The sequence below is a fragment of the Hevea brasiliensis genome, chromosome 2 (assembly GCF_030052815.1).
Source record: "Hevea brasiliensis isolate MT/VB/25A 57/8 chromosome 2, ASM3005281v1, whole genome shotgun sequence".
Lineage (NCBI taxonomy): Eukaryota > Viridiplantae > Streptophyta > Magnoliopsida > Malpighiales > Euphorbiaceae > Hevea > Hevea brasiliensis.
The window spans coordinates 4929326-4945395 of NC_079494.1; the positions used below are offsets into that span (position 1 = coordinate 4929326).

General features: G+C 30.5%; 1 protein-coding gene across 1 annotated transcript; it reads left to right on the forward strand.

The window, feature by feature from the left end:
* Positions 1-12978: 12978 nt before the first annotated feature.
* LOC110657552 (protein JINGUBANG-like) lies at positions 12979-14605 on the forward strand. The gene has a single exon (XM_021814790.2). It carries the CDS (start codon positions 13031-13033, stop codon positions 14390-14392), a length of 1362 nt encoding a protein of 453 aa, XP_021670482.2. The 5' UTR covers positions 12979-13030; the 3' UTR covers positions 14393-14605.
* Positions 14606-16070: the final 1465 nt, after the last annotated feature.

A 16070-nucleotide genomic window follows, 5' to 3' on the forward strand; every position in this document is an offset into this window, starting at 1 on the left:
ATATCACAAGTGTACAAAACACACTTAACAAAAGAGATGTATATAATAATCATTATGTTATTTAAAGTGTAATAAATTACATTATATAATTGTCATATTATTATCATTTTTTTACCAAATATAGTATTCAATATGCAATTTAATCATGATTACCTTACCCTTTTAATGACATCATACCAATATAAACTCACTTGAATTTGTTTGGTTTTCAATAAAAGAAATTTTGGATAGACATTAATTTTGTCTTCCCTGATTTGAACAATTTTGGTTTTATGTTACTGGGATAGCTAAGTCTAGGATTGTTGAGATTGTTGAGTGTAGTTACTGTAGAGAAATTGGATAAGCCTAACTCAACCCCAAAAGTTAGCTCAGTTGCCTAAGTCTTATATATAGTTCAAATATCTCATTCCAAATCAATGTGGGACAACACACCCCTCATATCCAGGCATAAATATTTGGAGCGTGAAGTTTGCAGGCAAACTCATCTGCGAGTGGTCCAATATTGAAGCAGGGTAGGCTCTGATACTATGAAAAAAATAAACTGAGTCTAACTCAACCCAAAAAATTAGCTCAAAGGAAAAAGATTTAACTAAATTTTATATATAGTTTAAATACCTCATCCCAAATCAATGTACGATAATAGTTATGGTGGTAGTTACAGAGATTAGATCACCGTTTGAGGCCGTGCCGCCACTTGGCCATGGCATTTTTGGAATCAAGAAATGGTTGCCAATTGAGAAGCTGTGAACGGTTTTTGAATTTCATTTTGATGAGAAGATTTTTCTTTTCCCCGTAAATTTCTTAGAAAAAAAAAAAAGAAATTATATTTATTAATGAAAATTGTTGGATATGTTCTAAATTTTTTTTTATTCATGGGATTTATTATTTCAAAAAATATTATTTAAAATTTTTTACATCAACATCTTCAATAATAATATTAAACACTAATCATGATAATCGATCACATAACATTATTTTAATACAATTTAAATCATAAAATCTAAAATATTAAATCGTTAATTAAACCAAAAAATATTTTTTGTACTCTTCCCTTGTAATCTAGCTAGAATTAATCTACCGAGGGCAGTCATAATAAATTCCCTTTATTAATATTATATTAAGACCATGTCCATATATGCACGGCACTATTTATTCATCCTTCATTTATACTTTTTTTTTATTAATTAATTAACTTTCAGTTGAAGTTAAAATTTGTAATATCATAAGTTTAAATAGAATTAGAATAGCTTCCTTTAAATTAAATCAAAAAACAATTTAATTAAATTTTTATATAATTATATTTGATTTTTATTTTTTAAATAATTTTTTAAAATTAAAAAAATTAAAAATTTTCATTTTAAATATGAAAATTCATCAAAATTAAATTAAATTTTTATAAAATTTTAATTTTAATATTCAACCAAAATTTATTGATGTAACTCTTACCACATTGACCTTTCCACCTAGAAAAGTAAATATATATATATTTTTACAGACTTTACTCTTAATGTCAGAAAATTGGTTGAGATTATTTTGACTATTAGACAATTGCTTATAATTAAATGCGGATAATTTTCTCTGACTTGGACCTCAAAATTAGAATATTTAATACCATTGAATTGATTAGCCATCACCACCATGCACCTAACTTGACATCAATTTCCTCCCATTTGTCTCTTTTTCTTTATATTGATTTCCGTGGGGTAAGCCAACATCATATGGCATCATTCCAACAGTATCATTAGCATTTAGCAGCACCATACGTGGACAATTTAATTATTTAATCTTTATTTTACTCTTCTTTCTTGTTCTTATTCTAATGTAATTATAAAAATTTTATTGGTGTTGAGTGCTGAATAAGAATTTGTCACTTTCAACTTGGAGGCTTATCTATGTTAATTATTCTTTTATTTATCGTAATAGGATCATTTAGATTTAATAAACATTGGACCACGAGAGCAATAGTAGTAAGAATCCAAAGTCATTATAAAATTTTTCTGTTAATTAAGGATCATAACATATGAAATGAGAAACTCTCTCTTCTTAAAAAATTTTCAACATAAATATAAAAAGAAAGAAAGAAACCTCACTGCAATGAGTATGGTTGAAGCCTGAAATTATGGAGAGGCAGACCTCCATGCGCCAAAAGCGCAATAAATTATATCAAGTACATTTGTTCAGGAAAGATTGTGTTTGATATTATAGTTAAAATTATTCTCTATGAACAACATATTTTGAAATATATTAATTATTAATAACTGGTAATATCCGATATCTAAATTAATGACAAGTGAATAGGGTGTGATTTATAAAAATAAAGAAATACGGATGCTTATTGTGTATATATGATTACGTTCAGATACTTTAGTAAGTACGGGATGCGCTACAGCCGCTTCCGGGTGCTTTTGGGAGGCCTAAAGTTGGTTATGACTAACGTCTTTGTAAAACAACAAAGGGTTAGACGGTTACAGGGATGTTCTCATTTGACATTCCGATATCTAAGTTAGTACAAGGTAAAAAAGAGAAGAAACGAATTAAAGACAAAAGAGATATAGAATAAGAGGTTCAAGAATATCTTATCTTTACCTGAAGTAGTAAATGCTTATATATATTATAAAAAAATCTAATAATAAATTAACACATGAAAGTTTATGCTATGTGAGTCTGTTCTATTCGGCTACCTAAAGTCAGGATATGTCATTTGAGAGATAATAATAACTCTGATATATTTAAAATGACGATGATTAATAATCTAATTGATATAAGCATATCAAGTTATATGGATGATAAATTAATGGTGAGAAGACGACTCAAGGCCTGAGTTAGATGAGTGCTCAACTCGTCCTGGGTTGGACCGCATTCTTGGTGTACGGGTTATCTTGACGCATATATCAGTGACTTAAGGTAGTAATGAGTCCAGGTAGGTAGATTACATGCGCTAGGGGTCATTTCCAGTGGTAGCAGTCGACACTTTGCATAGAACACTTGTCGGAGAACAAGTAGACCGGTTGTTTCAGGGCCGTTTCTTATAATTTATGAGCCCTTGTGGAGTATTGGGTGATTGAGTGCTTTAGACTAGGGTTGTGCAGTTTTCTGTTTAAACCGAAAAACCGAACCGAACCGATTAATTCGGTTCAATCGGTTCGGTTTTAAAATTTAATTGGTTCGGTTCGATTTATAATTTTGATAATTTCGGTTAATCGGCTTGGTTCGATTATTTTCATAAAAAAATTAAAAAAACCGAACCGAACCGAAATTATTAATATATATAGGAAATCGAAAAAATCGAATTAAATTGAATCGAACCGAATCGAACCGAAATCAAAGAAAACCGAACCGAACCTAAAGATTTTTTAGTTTTGATTTCTAATTTTTTTTGTTTTTATGTTTTTATTATTTAGATTTAATGTTTAAAATATGAAATTTTATAAATTTCGATTTGATCGGTTTAAAACTGAACCGAACCAAAATTTATCGGTTCGATTCGATTCAATTTTCTCTTATCAATCGGTTCGGTTTTTAAAATTTTCGATTTTCGATTTTCGATTTTATCGGTTTGGTTTGGTTCAGAACCGAACCGACCGTTTGCACACCCCTACTTTAGACGATCGGTAGGAGGCAGGTATACTATGCCTTTATATAGCATCCGAGCGGTATTTAAGAATACAACTCTCTTAGGGAGACCAATCTAAATAGTCAAATAATTTATATTATATCAATTAGAGTGTTTTAAAATTGATTTAAAATTAATTTAATATTTTTAATTATAGAAATTTAAAATAATTAAATAAAATTTTTAAATAATTTTCAGTAATATTTAAAATAATATTTTCCAAAAAATAACTTTTTCATCTCACAATCATAATTTTAAGCGAAACCTTTGCCTGTTCTATCACCACAACCTCTCGAGGAATCATTTCAAAAAATTAATAAAAAAATAGTACTACTCGGTCCATAAAATGGAAACAAATTTGACCAAAATATCAAAGACACCAGCAAAATTCATTTGGAATTCCATAGAATTCTCTCCATTGCCATTCAATTGCCTTAACAAATACGCATGGTTTTAACTCCACATATGGAGCTTTCTTAATTGTGTTTATATGGGTTTTTGACATTTCATTGAATTAGCAATCCAAAAGTTAATCGGTGTAATTAACTGTTTACAGTGCTTAGGGTCAAAAGTTCAAATTTTTAACTGTCATTAATTTTATTTTTAAAATTTTTTACATATAAAAAAATGTTAATAGACATGAAGACGTTGAGGCATATGATTGTTTAGGCCACACATCAATATATGGATCAATTATTTATCCTTTTTTTGTTGTTTGAAATTGATTTGATGAAAGGTATACAAAATCTCTAAGGTATCAACAATGATTCAATAAGAAACTAACAAAATATTGCTTAATCTAGCTTGGTTCAGCAATCAAAGATATATTACTCCTATAACAGAATTAGATTCGAATTTCTATTATTTCAATTCCTTTACTTAAAAAATACTAAAATATTTGAAATATGAACTACATTTCAGTCAGAATTTTTAGATGTAAATTAAAATAAAATATAAGAAGGATAAAAAATTATTAAATTTGAAGAGACTACTAGACAAATTATATATTGTCCTTTTATTTCATATCCTTTCAATGTTGGAGTCTCTATACTCCCCTTTCAAGTGAAATCACATGAGAGTAGGCTTTTACACCATATTAAATTAGAAAAGAGTATTGGGTAAATTATATATTAATTCATTTTAATTTGGTTTTATAAATTATTGAGTTATTTTACATGTCAAAATAACTATCTAATTTAATATTGTAACTTGACAAAACCCATAATTTAAAATTCTTTTATTAGTTTTTCCTTCCATTTTTTAACATATTAAAACAAAAATATCATGCATCAGTTCCTATTTTCATATCTTACATTCTTACTCATTCCAAAAAAGCAACGGAATTCTCAAATGCAGGTACTATGGCGCCCAACCCATGTTAATTTAGTGCAAGGCAGCCCAGTGGCCCAAGCATCTTACATTGACTAACATGGAGCAATTAGCACCATCGACTAATCTTGGCGTAAAGTTGAAACTGACCCTTAAATCCTTTTTAGTCTTAAATCCCTTCATTTGCATTTCTTTGACAAGCCACAAATACCTTTTGCAATTCACACATATGAGAATACCCTTTGATTATAACTTACTACATCGTGAACGCAACTGTTGAACTCTATTCTCATTAGTAAATAATGGGCTTCTTTTAATTTTTCCTGATTGAAAAATGAACTTCATAATGGATTTGCAACCATTCATTTATTTAGGTTTATATTTTTGTTCCCTTTCAGGATGTAAATAATAATTACTCTTATTTATTCCCATGGTTACCTATGTACATGTTGATATTTTATTAGGTTGTAATAAGCTGATATTGCTTTCTATGTGCTAACATCACATCAGGAAATTACAAAGAGAATAATAATCAAATTAAAATTAAAGAAAAAGCTAACTTAGCGGCAGATTTGTTGCCCTTTGAGCTCGGCATGTATACTGTCTCTCCGGCCACACATTTCTCGACATTATTAATATCAAGGTGCAGCAAAAGCATCATCCACCCACTTGACAGAGACCTTATTGTCGGTTTTGGACGAAACGGGCAAGCCAAAGAAACCTTGCACAGCAGCTCGGACCTTGTTGTGGCGCTTCCGTTGTCGAATCCGCCGCAGGACCACCTCTTTATCTAACGTTTGAGTGGAGTGAGCAGGCTTTAAGCGGACGTGACTGGTCACGGTCACGGCGCTTAAGATTTCTGGGTCTTCTTCATCTTCTCTGGAATTGTTGTTGTTAGTGTTGTTCTCCGCCTCTGAGAGAGTGGGCTGGGATTTAGATACCAAGGAAGACATTACTAAAGCTTGGTTGCTAGAATGCTAGCTAGTCTAGTAGTGCACCGAAAATGTAATTAGCAATGGAGATGAAGAAGTATGCGAAGGTCTCGTCTGTTTATTGAATTGGGATTTGGACGGTGCAGTGGGCTCCAACTTTGAGATGGTCTGGGGAAACGGTAGCAATAGAATCCATGGTTTTAATTTCTTTGGGAAGTAGGTTGCAGGTTTCATGCTAATTTAATAAGGGTGAAGGCATCTTCCTTTTCCTTTAACTAAAAGGTTAACTTATGCCTAGTTTCTTACATGTCACACTTGTTGGTTCTTGGTAGAAGTTTTATGAATTGTCTTTTCAATTTGGTAGAATATAAAGATGCTAAGAAGTGGATTCTCAGTAGGAAAGTGGCAAAAAGCAACCCTCCTCAGAGCTGCCAATATTTCAATGGCTTGGGTATTGGGTATTGTTGTTGTAGATCAATGTCAGTTCTGGACTTGGGCCATATTAGGAGAGAGCAGATCACCACCTTTACGGTCTTCTCTCTTTTGTTAAGAGAACCCAACACTTGCCTTTGTTAGCTAGTAATTTTCTTTTTTTTTTTTCTCGTTGTAAGTTTTTTGAGATGGCTACGTGTGAGTATTTTTATTAGTAATTATTTTTTTTTATATTTTATACTTATTTTGTATTTTTTTAAATAATCTTTAAATATGTATATTTTTGAAGCATATCTGTTTTGTCTTTACTAGTGGTTATCTCTCCTTTTTTTGTATTTTTTTTATATTTATTTTATATTTTTTCTAATAATCTTCAGATTTGTATATTTTTGACATAAATTTATTTTATCTTTTTTGTGAGTGTTTGGATTTATTATTTCCTCTTTTATAAGGATTTTTTTTTATTTTTTATTATGCTATTATGTTAGATATTTTATTTTAATATCGAAATTTGATATTTCCTCTATCAGTTTGCAGAGTAACTATGGTGTTGACCAATAATAAATTATAAATGAATGGAACATGTTTTTCATCGAATGGTCAATTCATATGATCTGTTAATATGATAAGGTTTTTTAAATTAAAATAATTGATATTATATTTTGTATAATTGAACAATTGATAGATTACCATTTGATATAGTTTTTTCTCAATTATCGATAAAAAAAAACTCAAAATTGTACTAAAACAATAAAATAAATAATTAATTTCTTTCAATTTGGTTCCAAAGAATAAGCACACTATTACCCTCAAATTTCAATGTTAAAAAAATAATAACAATATACATATCAATCTAATTAATTAATATATTAATATTTAATTTTTATTAATGTTAGAGATAATATTTAATAAGTGATATAATGTTAATTTTACGATAATAATTTTTAGAAAATTATGATTATAAAATAATTACAATGATATAATAGATATATAGTATATGTATCAAATAATATATAATTCATAATTATTTATATATAAATAAATTTATTAAATATTAAATATAATTATTTTAATTTAAATAATTAATTTTAAGAAAAACTAAATAAAATAATTAAACAATTATAAATATACTAGATAATATGAAAACACTCCCACAACATTTGAGTAAATTATGTTTCCTTAATGTTAACTGAGTATTTTTCAATCATATAAAAAATAATATAATAATCATTTTATCGAATATATTATTATATATGTTTTTAAAATAAATGAATTAAAAATAATAAAATAAATGATTTCATAAAATAATAATATAGATTAATTCACAAAATTATTGGATTTCAAAATATAGTGTGAAATACCTATCATGATCAGAAATTAAAACAGTGACTTTTATTAATCTTTACATATTATAGTATTAGAAACCACACCTAAAATCTACAACAATGAATTATATACATATAAACTCATTGTAACCTGCAATTAATTATTGTATAAAAATTTTATAATATTATCTTACAAACTTTTTTTTCTAAATAAATAAGTTTTAATTATAATAATAATTAAATTAATATTAAATTTAATATACATGCATAATTATAAATATTTTAATTGTCACACCTTACCCCTCTGTAAGGCATAATATGATCCCGTAGAATACCTAATAAACTACCGAATTTTACCTACCGATAACTCATTAAATACCCTACAAGGGATTTTAAAACGATTTTCTTATTTTTGATAAGTGGTGAGCATTTTCTAATAAGTACTTAAAATATTTAGTTAAAATTAAAACTAGTTAATATTTTTGGCCCATTTTATTTTTATGCAAATTTTATAAAAATTTTGACAGAGTTCCCTCTGTATTTTGAGAAATCAGTTCTTCAAATACCTGTAAAAAGCACTTCTAAAAATTTTTCTCAACAACTGCTTTAATTTCATACTCAATCTCAATCAATTTCTCAACACATTTATCAACTTTCAAATTTCAAATCCACTATCCAATGATCATCAAAATACTAGCAATCCATTTCATTCAAATTAAATAAAATAGTTCCATTTATATTTCATTAGAAACAAAACAATTTAGATACATCATTACAAAATTTACATTAAGAGAATTTCAAACTACAATATATATTATAACTTTATACAAATTTTATACAAACTGCTCAAGACCTATTTTTTTTCATGTCCATACATTTATGTGCAATATATACATCAAAAGAAATATTTATAGTTAGGGTATAAATTATACCCAAAGACTTCAAGCTGAATGATCCTCAATCTTCAGCACTTTCATCACGCTTCCTCTAGTTTCTAAATCTGCGACAGCAATAAAAGCTATCGCTGAGTACTAGGACTCAGTGGTGCACAACATACTAAAATAATCTTTATGTAGAATATAAATCACATTTATTCAAAAATTTGACTAAACATGAGCATTAAACACAAAACATGAATTATGAAATTTTAATGCAAACCAAGTTTATTTCGAAGTATCAAAACACATTTCATAAAATCCACAGTTAGATCATGCCATTCAAAACAAATAGAATCTCAATAGCCAGGGGCTAAAGAGAAATCACATCACAAGACTAGCTAGCTCAAATATATGGATATCCATTCACATCCTCTTCTACTGGCACACCTCAACACTTATCCAGAGAAGGAATTAAAATTTGAAACTAATTACCTCTACTAGTCGTGCTAGTGAGGTGTTCAAATATATGGTCATGACACTGTGGTTTCAAAACTTATCTTAACAATTTGCTAAACATTTTCATTTCAATATACATAATAACTTTCAACAATTTAAATCAAAATATCATAAGAATGTCATAATTCAATATTTCACATTATTCAAAACAGTATGCAAAAGATGATTATAAAAAGTATACGTTGTGCACAAACCTCAAACGAGTCGCCTGTTGGCCTTGACTCGGTTCCTTTCTTTCCTGATATTCTTTTCAACTAAAACACAAAATTTTACGATGTTTCAGTACTAGAACTTAACATAAATCCAAAATAAATTTAGCCTTATTTTTACCTAGCTCTAACGTGCTAAACTCGGCGTTCTCGAAATTTTGTGTTTTGGGTTACTATTCACTGCACTATTCAAGTCAAATTATTGACTTTCTAAGGCTTAATAGGTATGAAAATTCCAACTTCACCCACATACCACATTTTGGTCACCAAACTTGTTGGTTTTGGTCATTTTCTCAAAACTTAGGCCTTTTAGGTAAAATTGCCAAAATTTCAATTTTGGTGTCCCTAATTGTACTATTTCATTGGTTAGTTTACTGTTGGAAATTGGTAAAACTTTCTTCATAAAAAATGTTACTTATTGTCTTAAGTTTATTCTCCTTTTTGAATCACTCCAATTGGAGTTTTGTAGCTCGAGTTATACTCAAATTACTATTACTGTTCATGCTGCAGAATTTGGTTCTGCAGATTTGTTGATCCAATTTCATTCATTAATTTGATCAAGTTAAGTCCATAATTTGTTCTAATTTTCTGCATATGAAATGTTCTACTATGTCTTAGGTTTTCATCGGTTCAAGAATCGCCTAAATCGGAGTTTTCTAGAGAGAGTTATAGCCATTGAAACTTTACTGTTCATATAGCAATCTGCAGTTCTGTAGATTCAGGTCACCAACTTTGCTCAGTATTTTGATTGGGTTAATGGCATAATTTGGGTTGGTGTTCTTCATAAAAGTTTTAGATCTATATCCTATCTAATTACTGGTAAAATTTCAGGTCATTTTGACCTGCCTAGCTCGAGTTATGACCAAATGAATAAACAATGTTCATTTGGTCAGTTTGTGCAGAGGCAGCCTGTGATTTTCTGACTTCGGCTACTTTGTTCACTAGGTTTTAGTCACTTTTTGGACAGGTTTCCTAAATGAAAATTGTGTCATTTAGTGCCTATTTTCATCCCCAATTGGTCCCATATCCATTGGACTTGTAAAATTCCATTTTTGGTCCCTCAAAGTTGACTTTTGGTCATGGTGCATACCCAATCCGAATTTGACTTTGATTCAAACACTTCTAACACACTTAATTAGGTCACAAATGACCATTTATTTCCTTAAACTATGTCAAAGACATCATTTAGCACTTCTTCACATTTTTGGTCTCTAAACCCTAAGTATCCAAACCCTAACCACACTAAATTGTTGCATTTGATTGATTCCATGCATACATACATGTTTCTTCATCTCAAACAAGCTCACATATGTATTTAAATCTATCAAACCATGCAAATATACCCCTATACACATGCTGGCCGAATTTCACTCATGGTCCCTCAACAAATTTTTCTTTTATTTAAAATTTATTTACAAGTTCAATAAGTTAAAAATGTAGAAATCAAACTAAAATCATCAAGTTTGCTTACTAACCTTTTTTTTTTGAATTTCTCCCTCTTTAAAACTCATTCCTTTCTCTTTCTTTTTGTTGTCAAGCTCCTTATCTAGGTCTAACTACAAGATTTAATGTTGGAGAGTAAGGTTTTTATGGTGGGATTGAAGGTTTATGAAGCTTGACTTAAGAGCTCTAATGGAGTTTGAGAGAGAGAGCTAAGGGGGAGAGAAAACGTCTTGGAAGGGAAGAAGAAGACAATGAAATTTTTTTTTCCTTTCTTTTATTTATTTTGTCTTATGGAAGACCCCAAAAATTTATTTAATTAATTTATTAATTATATGACTTATGGCATCATGCATGATATCATGCATGATGTCATCTTCCTACACCTTTTTAACTTTTTCATTTTCTCTTTTTTTTATTAGTTCTTTAATTTAATTCTCGATCCCGAAGTTTTCTTTTCTCTGATTTTATTTAACAGTTAGGTCAGGAGTCAGCTCTCGGGGTCAATTGACCAAATTGCTCCTCGCCGGTTCATCACAGTTTGCAATTAATTCCATATTTCTTCTGGCTCTCTGACCTAATTATTTGACTGGCTTAACAGTTCTTTTTCATGATTTTCTCTTTTCCACTGTGTTCATAAGGGTTCTAAGGACCGCGGCGTCACATTTTACGGTTCGAAATTTGAGTTTAGCACGACTTCGCAGTCGTTCCCGAGAAGGTCACCCATCGCTGTGATTCTCGGCTCGTTTAACTTCTTATGTTCTATTTTTCTTGTTTATACTTAACTAATTGGACATTACTAATTATTTATGTTTATAGCTTCTCTAGTTGTCTTAAGTGTGGTTCTAATCCCTTTAATTGTCCGGACCAACACCGGTCACCGAAATAATGAAATATACCAGGCTATACAAATGGGCTGTTACATTAATAAATAGATAAATAAATAAATAAATAAATAAATAAAAGATTTAATAAGGAACAAGCATGGCTTTATTTTCTGTCATCATTATTTTTGTCATTTTATTTACTTTTTAAAAATTAATTGGAATTATCTATAAATAGGTTTAAATTTTCACCTCATATAAATTAAAATTACGTGTTAATTTAGCATTTAAATAGATAAAAAATTTAAATTTCTTTTATTATAGTTTTTGTGCATTGCTCGTTATTGTTGTCATTATACAAATTTGTAATTTAATTTTTTATATATAATTTTTTATTAACTTTTATATATAATATAATATTATCATAGTATTATAAATATTATTTTTAATTATTTAAATTAAATATTAATTTTAATGTTATTTTAATTGATTATATAGATAAAAATATTTGTTAATTTAAAATTATTATATTTTTTATTGGATAATATTTATAGGAAAATTATGTGTTATATATAATAATAACATAATTATAAAATTTAAAAATATAAATAGGTGAAGATGTACAAAAATTAAAATAAATTAATAAAAAATACAAGTTAGCTCATTAAATTAATTTATTCAAACTGTATATTATTTTTTTTATAATTTAAAATAATATTAATTTACGTTGCACAGCTAAAATAATATAAACAAAAATTATTTATAAAATTAGAAAATATGTAATTAGTGCATTATTATTATAAAAATTTTATTTTTCTTATATCAATATCTTGAATTTTATAACCTATTAATATATTTAATAAGTATTTTTATTTTTTAAAATTATAGATTATCTTATAAATGTTATAAATGCATTATAAATATAAATATAAATATAATCATGTATTTTGAATTAATTTACATTTAATAAAACATCAAATTAAATTTTTTTATTGAGAATTCATTTTCAAAAACTTTAAACAAAAACCAAGTATTATAAAATAAGATTTTGTATAAAAGACTTTTTCAAGTTGGATTATAAATAGATAATAAATTTTTATTAGTTAAAGACGTTGGACTTTTAGGGCTCCGGCTTTACAAAAATTTCTCAATTTATAATTATGACAAAATAACAAGAATAAAAATGTAATTTACGATACTGTTAAAGATTAGAGGAAAAAAAAAGAGCTTGTCAAAAATAGAAAGTAATAAAATAAAAATCACAGAATTAATTAGCAATTAAAGCAACAACCACAGAATTAAAACGACTAAGCTTAGTTAATGAAACAAACGTTCATGTTATTATTAGTATTTGTCTCCAGGCCAACAGCCAAGTTTCAACCTCACACATCTGACAATCCAACATCTATTTATTTGTAAAATACCTGTCTCCTCTCCCGCCTTTAATTAGTTTGTTTTCTGTATCCTCAACTACGTTTCCACTCTCTGTGATCCTTGCCACCTTTCTCCGTAATATTTGCACTTGAATCGAAATGAGAGATGACGGAGGAGATTGCACCAAATTCGTTGATACTGGGAGTAGCATGCCCAGATCAAAATTGGGTAATATTACGCATTCTGATCCTAATATGTCTGCCACCATCCATGGTGAGGTTTTTTCCATTCGTAATAGCAGTGCTTCAGCTGCGGCTCATGGGTTTTTCGACCCCAACAGGTTGAGTTGTGAAGGGTCCCCTATGACCATGTCACCTTGGAATAATACGAGTGCTTTCAACAAAACTGAATGGACTCCTTTCGAGGAGAATGCTCCACAGAATGGACTCATTGGTTCTCTTGTTCGCGAAGAGGGTCATATTTACTCTTTGGCCGCGATCAAGGATATCCTTTATACCGGTTCAGATAGCAAGAACATTCGCGTGTGGAAGGATCTCAAAGAATTTTCTGGGTTCAAGTCCAGCAGTGGCTTGGTGAAGGCAATTATAATATTAGGGGAAAAGATTTTCACAGGTCACCAAGACGGAAAGATTCGTGTCTGGAAGGTCTCTCCAAAGAATCCAAGCATACACAAGCGCTCTGGAACTTTACCAACCTTAAAGGACATTTTCAAAAGCTCTATCAAGCCTAGCAATTACGTTCAAGTTCGAAACCACCGCACTGCTCTGTGGATCAAACATTCTGATGCTGTTTCTTGCTTGAGCTTTAACGAAGACCATACACTTTTGTACTCTGCTTCCTGGGACAGAACCTTCAAGGTGTGGAGACTCTCGGACTCCAAATGTCTAGAATCTATCAGCGCTCACGACGACGCTGTTAACTCCGTCGTGGCCAGCAGCGAAGCCACTGTGTTTACAGGCTCAGCTGACGGAACTGTCAAAGTGTGGAAACGGGAACAGCGGGGCAAATCTATCAAGCACAATATGCTTCAAACTTTGCTGAAACAAGACTGCGCGGTTACAGCTTTGGCCGTGAACCCCTCTGGTTCGGTGCTTTACTGTGGTTCCAGTGATGGGGTGGTGAATTTTTGGGAACGCGAAAAGCAATTGTCTCATGGTGGGGTCCTTAAGGGCCACAAGCTTGCGGTTTTGTGCCTCTCGTCTGCAGGGAATTTGGTGTTCAGCGGTTCAGCGGATAAGACCATCTGTGTGTGGAGGAGGGAAGGGACTATTCACACGTGTCTATCTGTGCTATCTGGGCACAATGGGCCGGTCAAGTGCTTGGCGGTGGAAGAGGATCGCGAGCGTTCCAAACCTGGAGATCAACGATGGGTTGTGTACAGTGGGAGCCTGGATAAGTCTGTCAAGGTTTGGAGCGTATCTGAGTTGGCCCCTGATGTTAATCATATGGCTGTGATGCAACAGGAGCATTATCAACAGATGCCCAGTTGTTCTGATTGATACGCCCGGCTGAGTGGGAAAAGAGATTGCGAGTTGTGAGGAATTTGATTTTGTGTAATTCTAGTGAACATTGTGTGTCTGATAATTTAATTGCTTACTACTGAGATTGTAAATTTACCAACTAAAGTTTGCTCTTTAATTTTTTGTAATTTGATTCCAAGTGAGAATTTGCAGGGAAATGTGTACCAAGTGATTTAATAAATATATTATGTATGTCCAATGAATTAGTGATTTGCAATGAAACTTTAATATTTTTTAACCTTTTGGAAATGTTTATTAAGTGGGTTTATTTACAATGTCCAAATGCTCCTATTAATTGCAGAGGAAGCTGCTATTCTAATTTAACTTTTTGGTCATGATGTTCAAGCCCTGCGTTTTGTCTCGTCCGCTGCAGAGGAAGAGGGTTTATCTTATGGGATTACTGTTTTAACAATTGTTTTTTGTTTACATTAAAATGCACTTATTATACAAAATTGAGTTGATTCCGTTATACAACCCCAATTAAGGATTGTGTGTTTAGCCATTAGCAATTGCATCCTACATCTAAAAGGGAAAAAGCTCAAGCTTTGCTGCTGAATTGATCGTAAGCACTCAATGTGAACATAATAGGACTACCAGCCCACTTAATGGTAAAACTTTGGACTCAACCAGTGTTGTTAAAGGTGACAAAAGGTGCTAGGTTAGTTGCCAGGCGAGGCGAGGTGAGCCCCTAGTGTCTCGCCTTAACTTGAAAGAGACGCATACCCGAGACTGCAGAGGCGAGGGGCGTCAGGCGACTAAGGCGATACTTGATTGAAGAAACATCCACTTTCTCCTTTTTTATTTTTTTTTAAACATCATAAAAATTAAAAAAAAACCCCTAAATTCAACAAGTATTTTTCTTTCCTCTCTCTCCCTCCTCTTCACCTTCTTTTCTCTCTCTCTCCTCTACTATTTTTCTGTACTTCTTCTGTGACGCCCCTTACCCGTCTATTGTATAGCCGAGCAAGAAGTGCCACATTCGGTGCCGGAGCTCCCTATCTTGTCTTGTCATGTCTATTGTAAATTTTAATGTCCTTTAAATCAGGTAATTTACGTGTAGAATTTTTTTTTTTATATCTTATTTTTGTGGAGACTCGAACAGATCCTCCTTTGTTTTATTAGCATCTGGCAGGTTCCACTCTCACCTATTAATATATTCATAGTTATCTCACATATTTCCATATCATATTCTCTTTTATCATATCATTCGCAACTATTTATGAGATCTCAAAATGAAGTGTCATCTATTGCATTCATATTGAAATTCATAGATAATAAATTATAAGTTTTCATTTCAAGTCCAAAATAAAATACATCATAAACTAGTAATTACTTCATGACTAGATATAATGAACCAAAATACTAGTCTACACATGGGCCCTACCAAAATACAAAAGACTGGTGAGGTGACTCTAATCGGTGGCAGATCTGGTTGGAACTCTGTCCAAATACTACTGTGGCGACTGCTGATCTTCAGTACCTACACGATGGAAAACCAACGCGCTAAGCATAACGCTTAGTGGTGCATAATTTATAATAACAATAATTAAACAATTGAATTAATATTTACAAATCATAAATTCTGGGTCTTTTACATTTTTTTTTTTACACTTTGGAAACAATTAAAATTATTAGGATCTTTCCTGTTTACTTATTG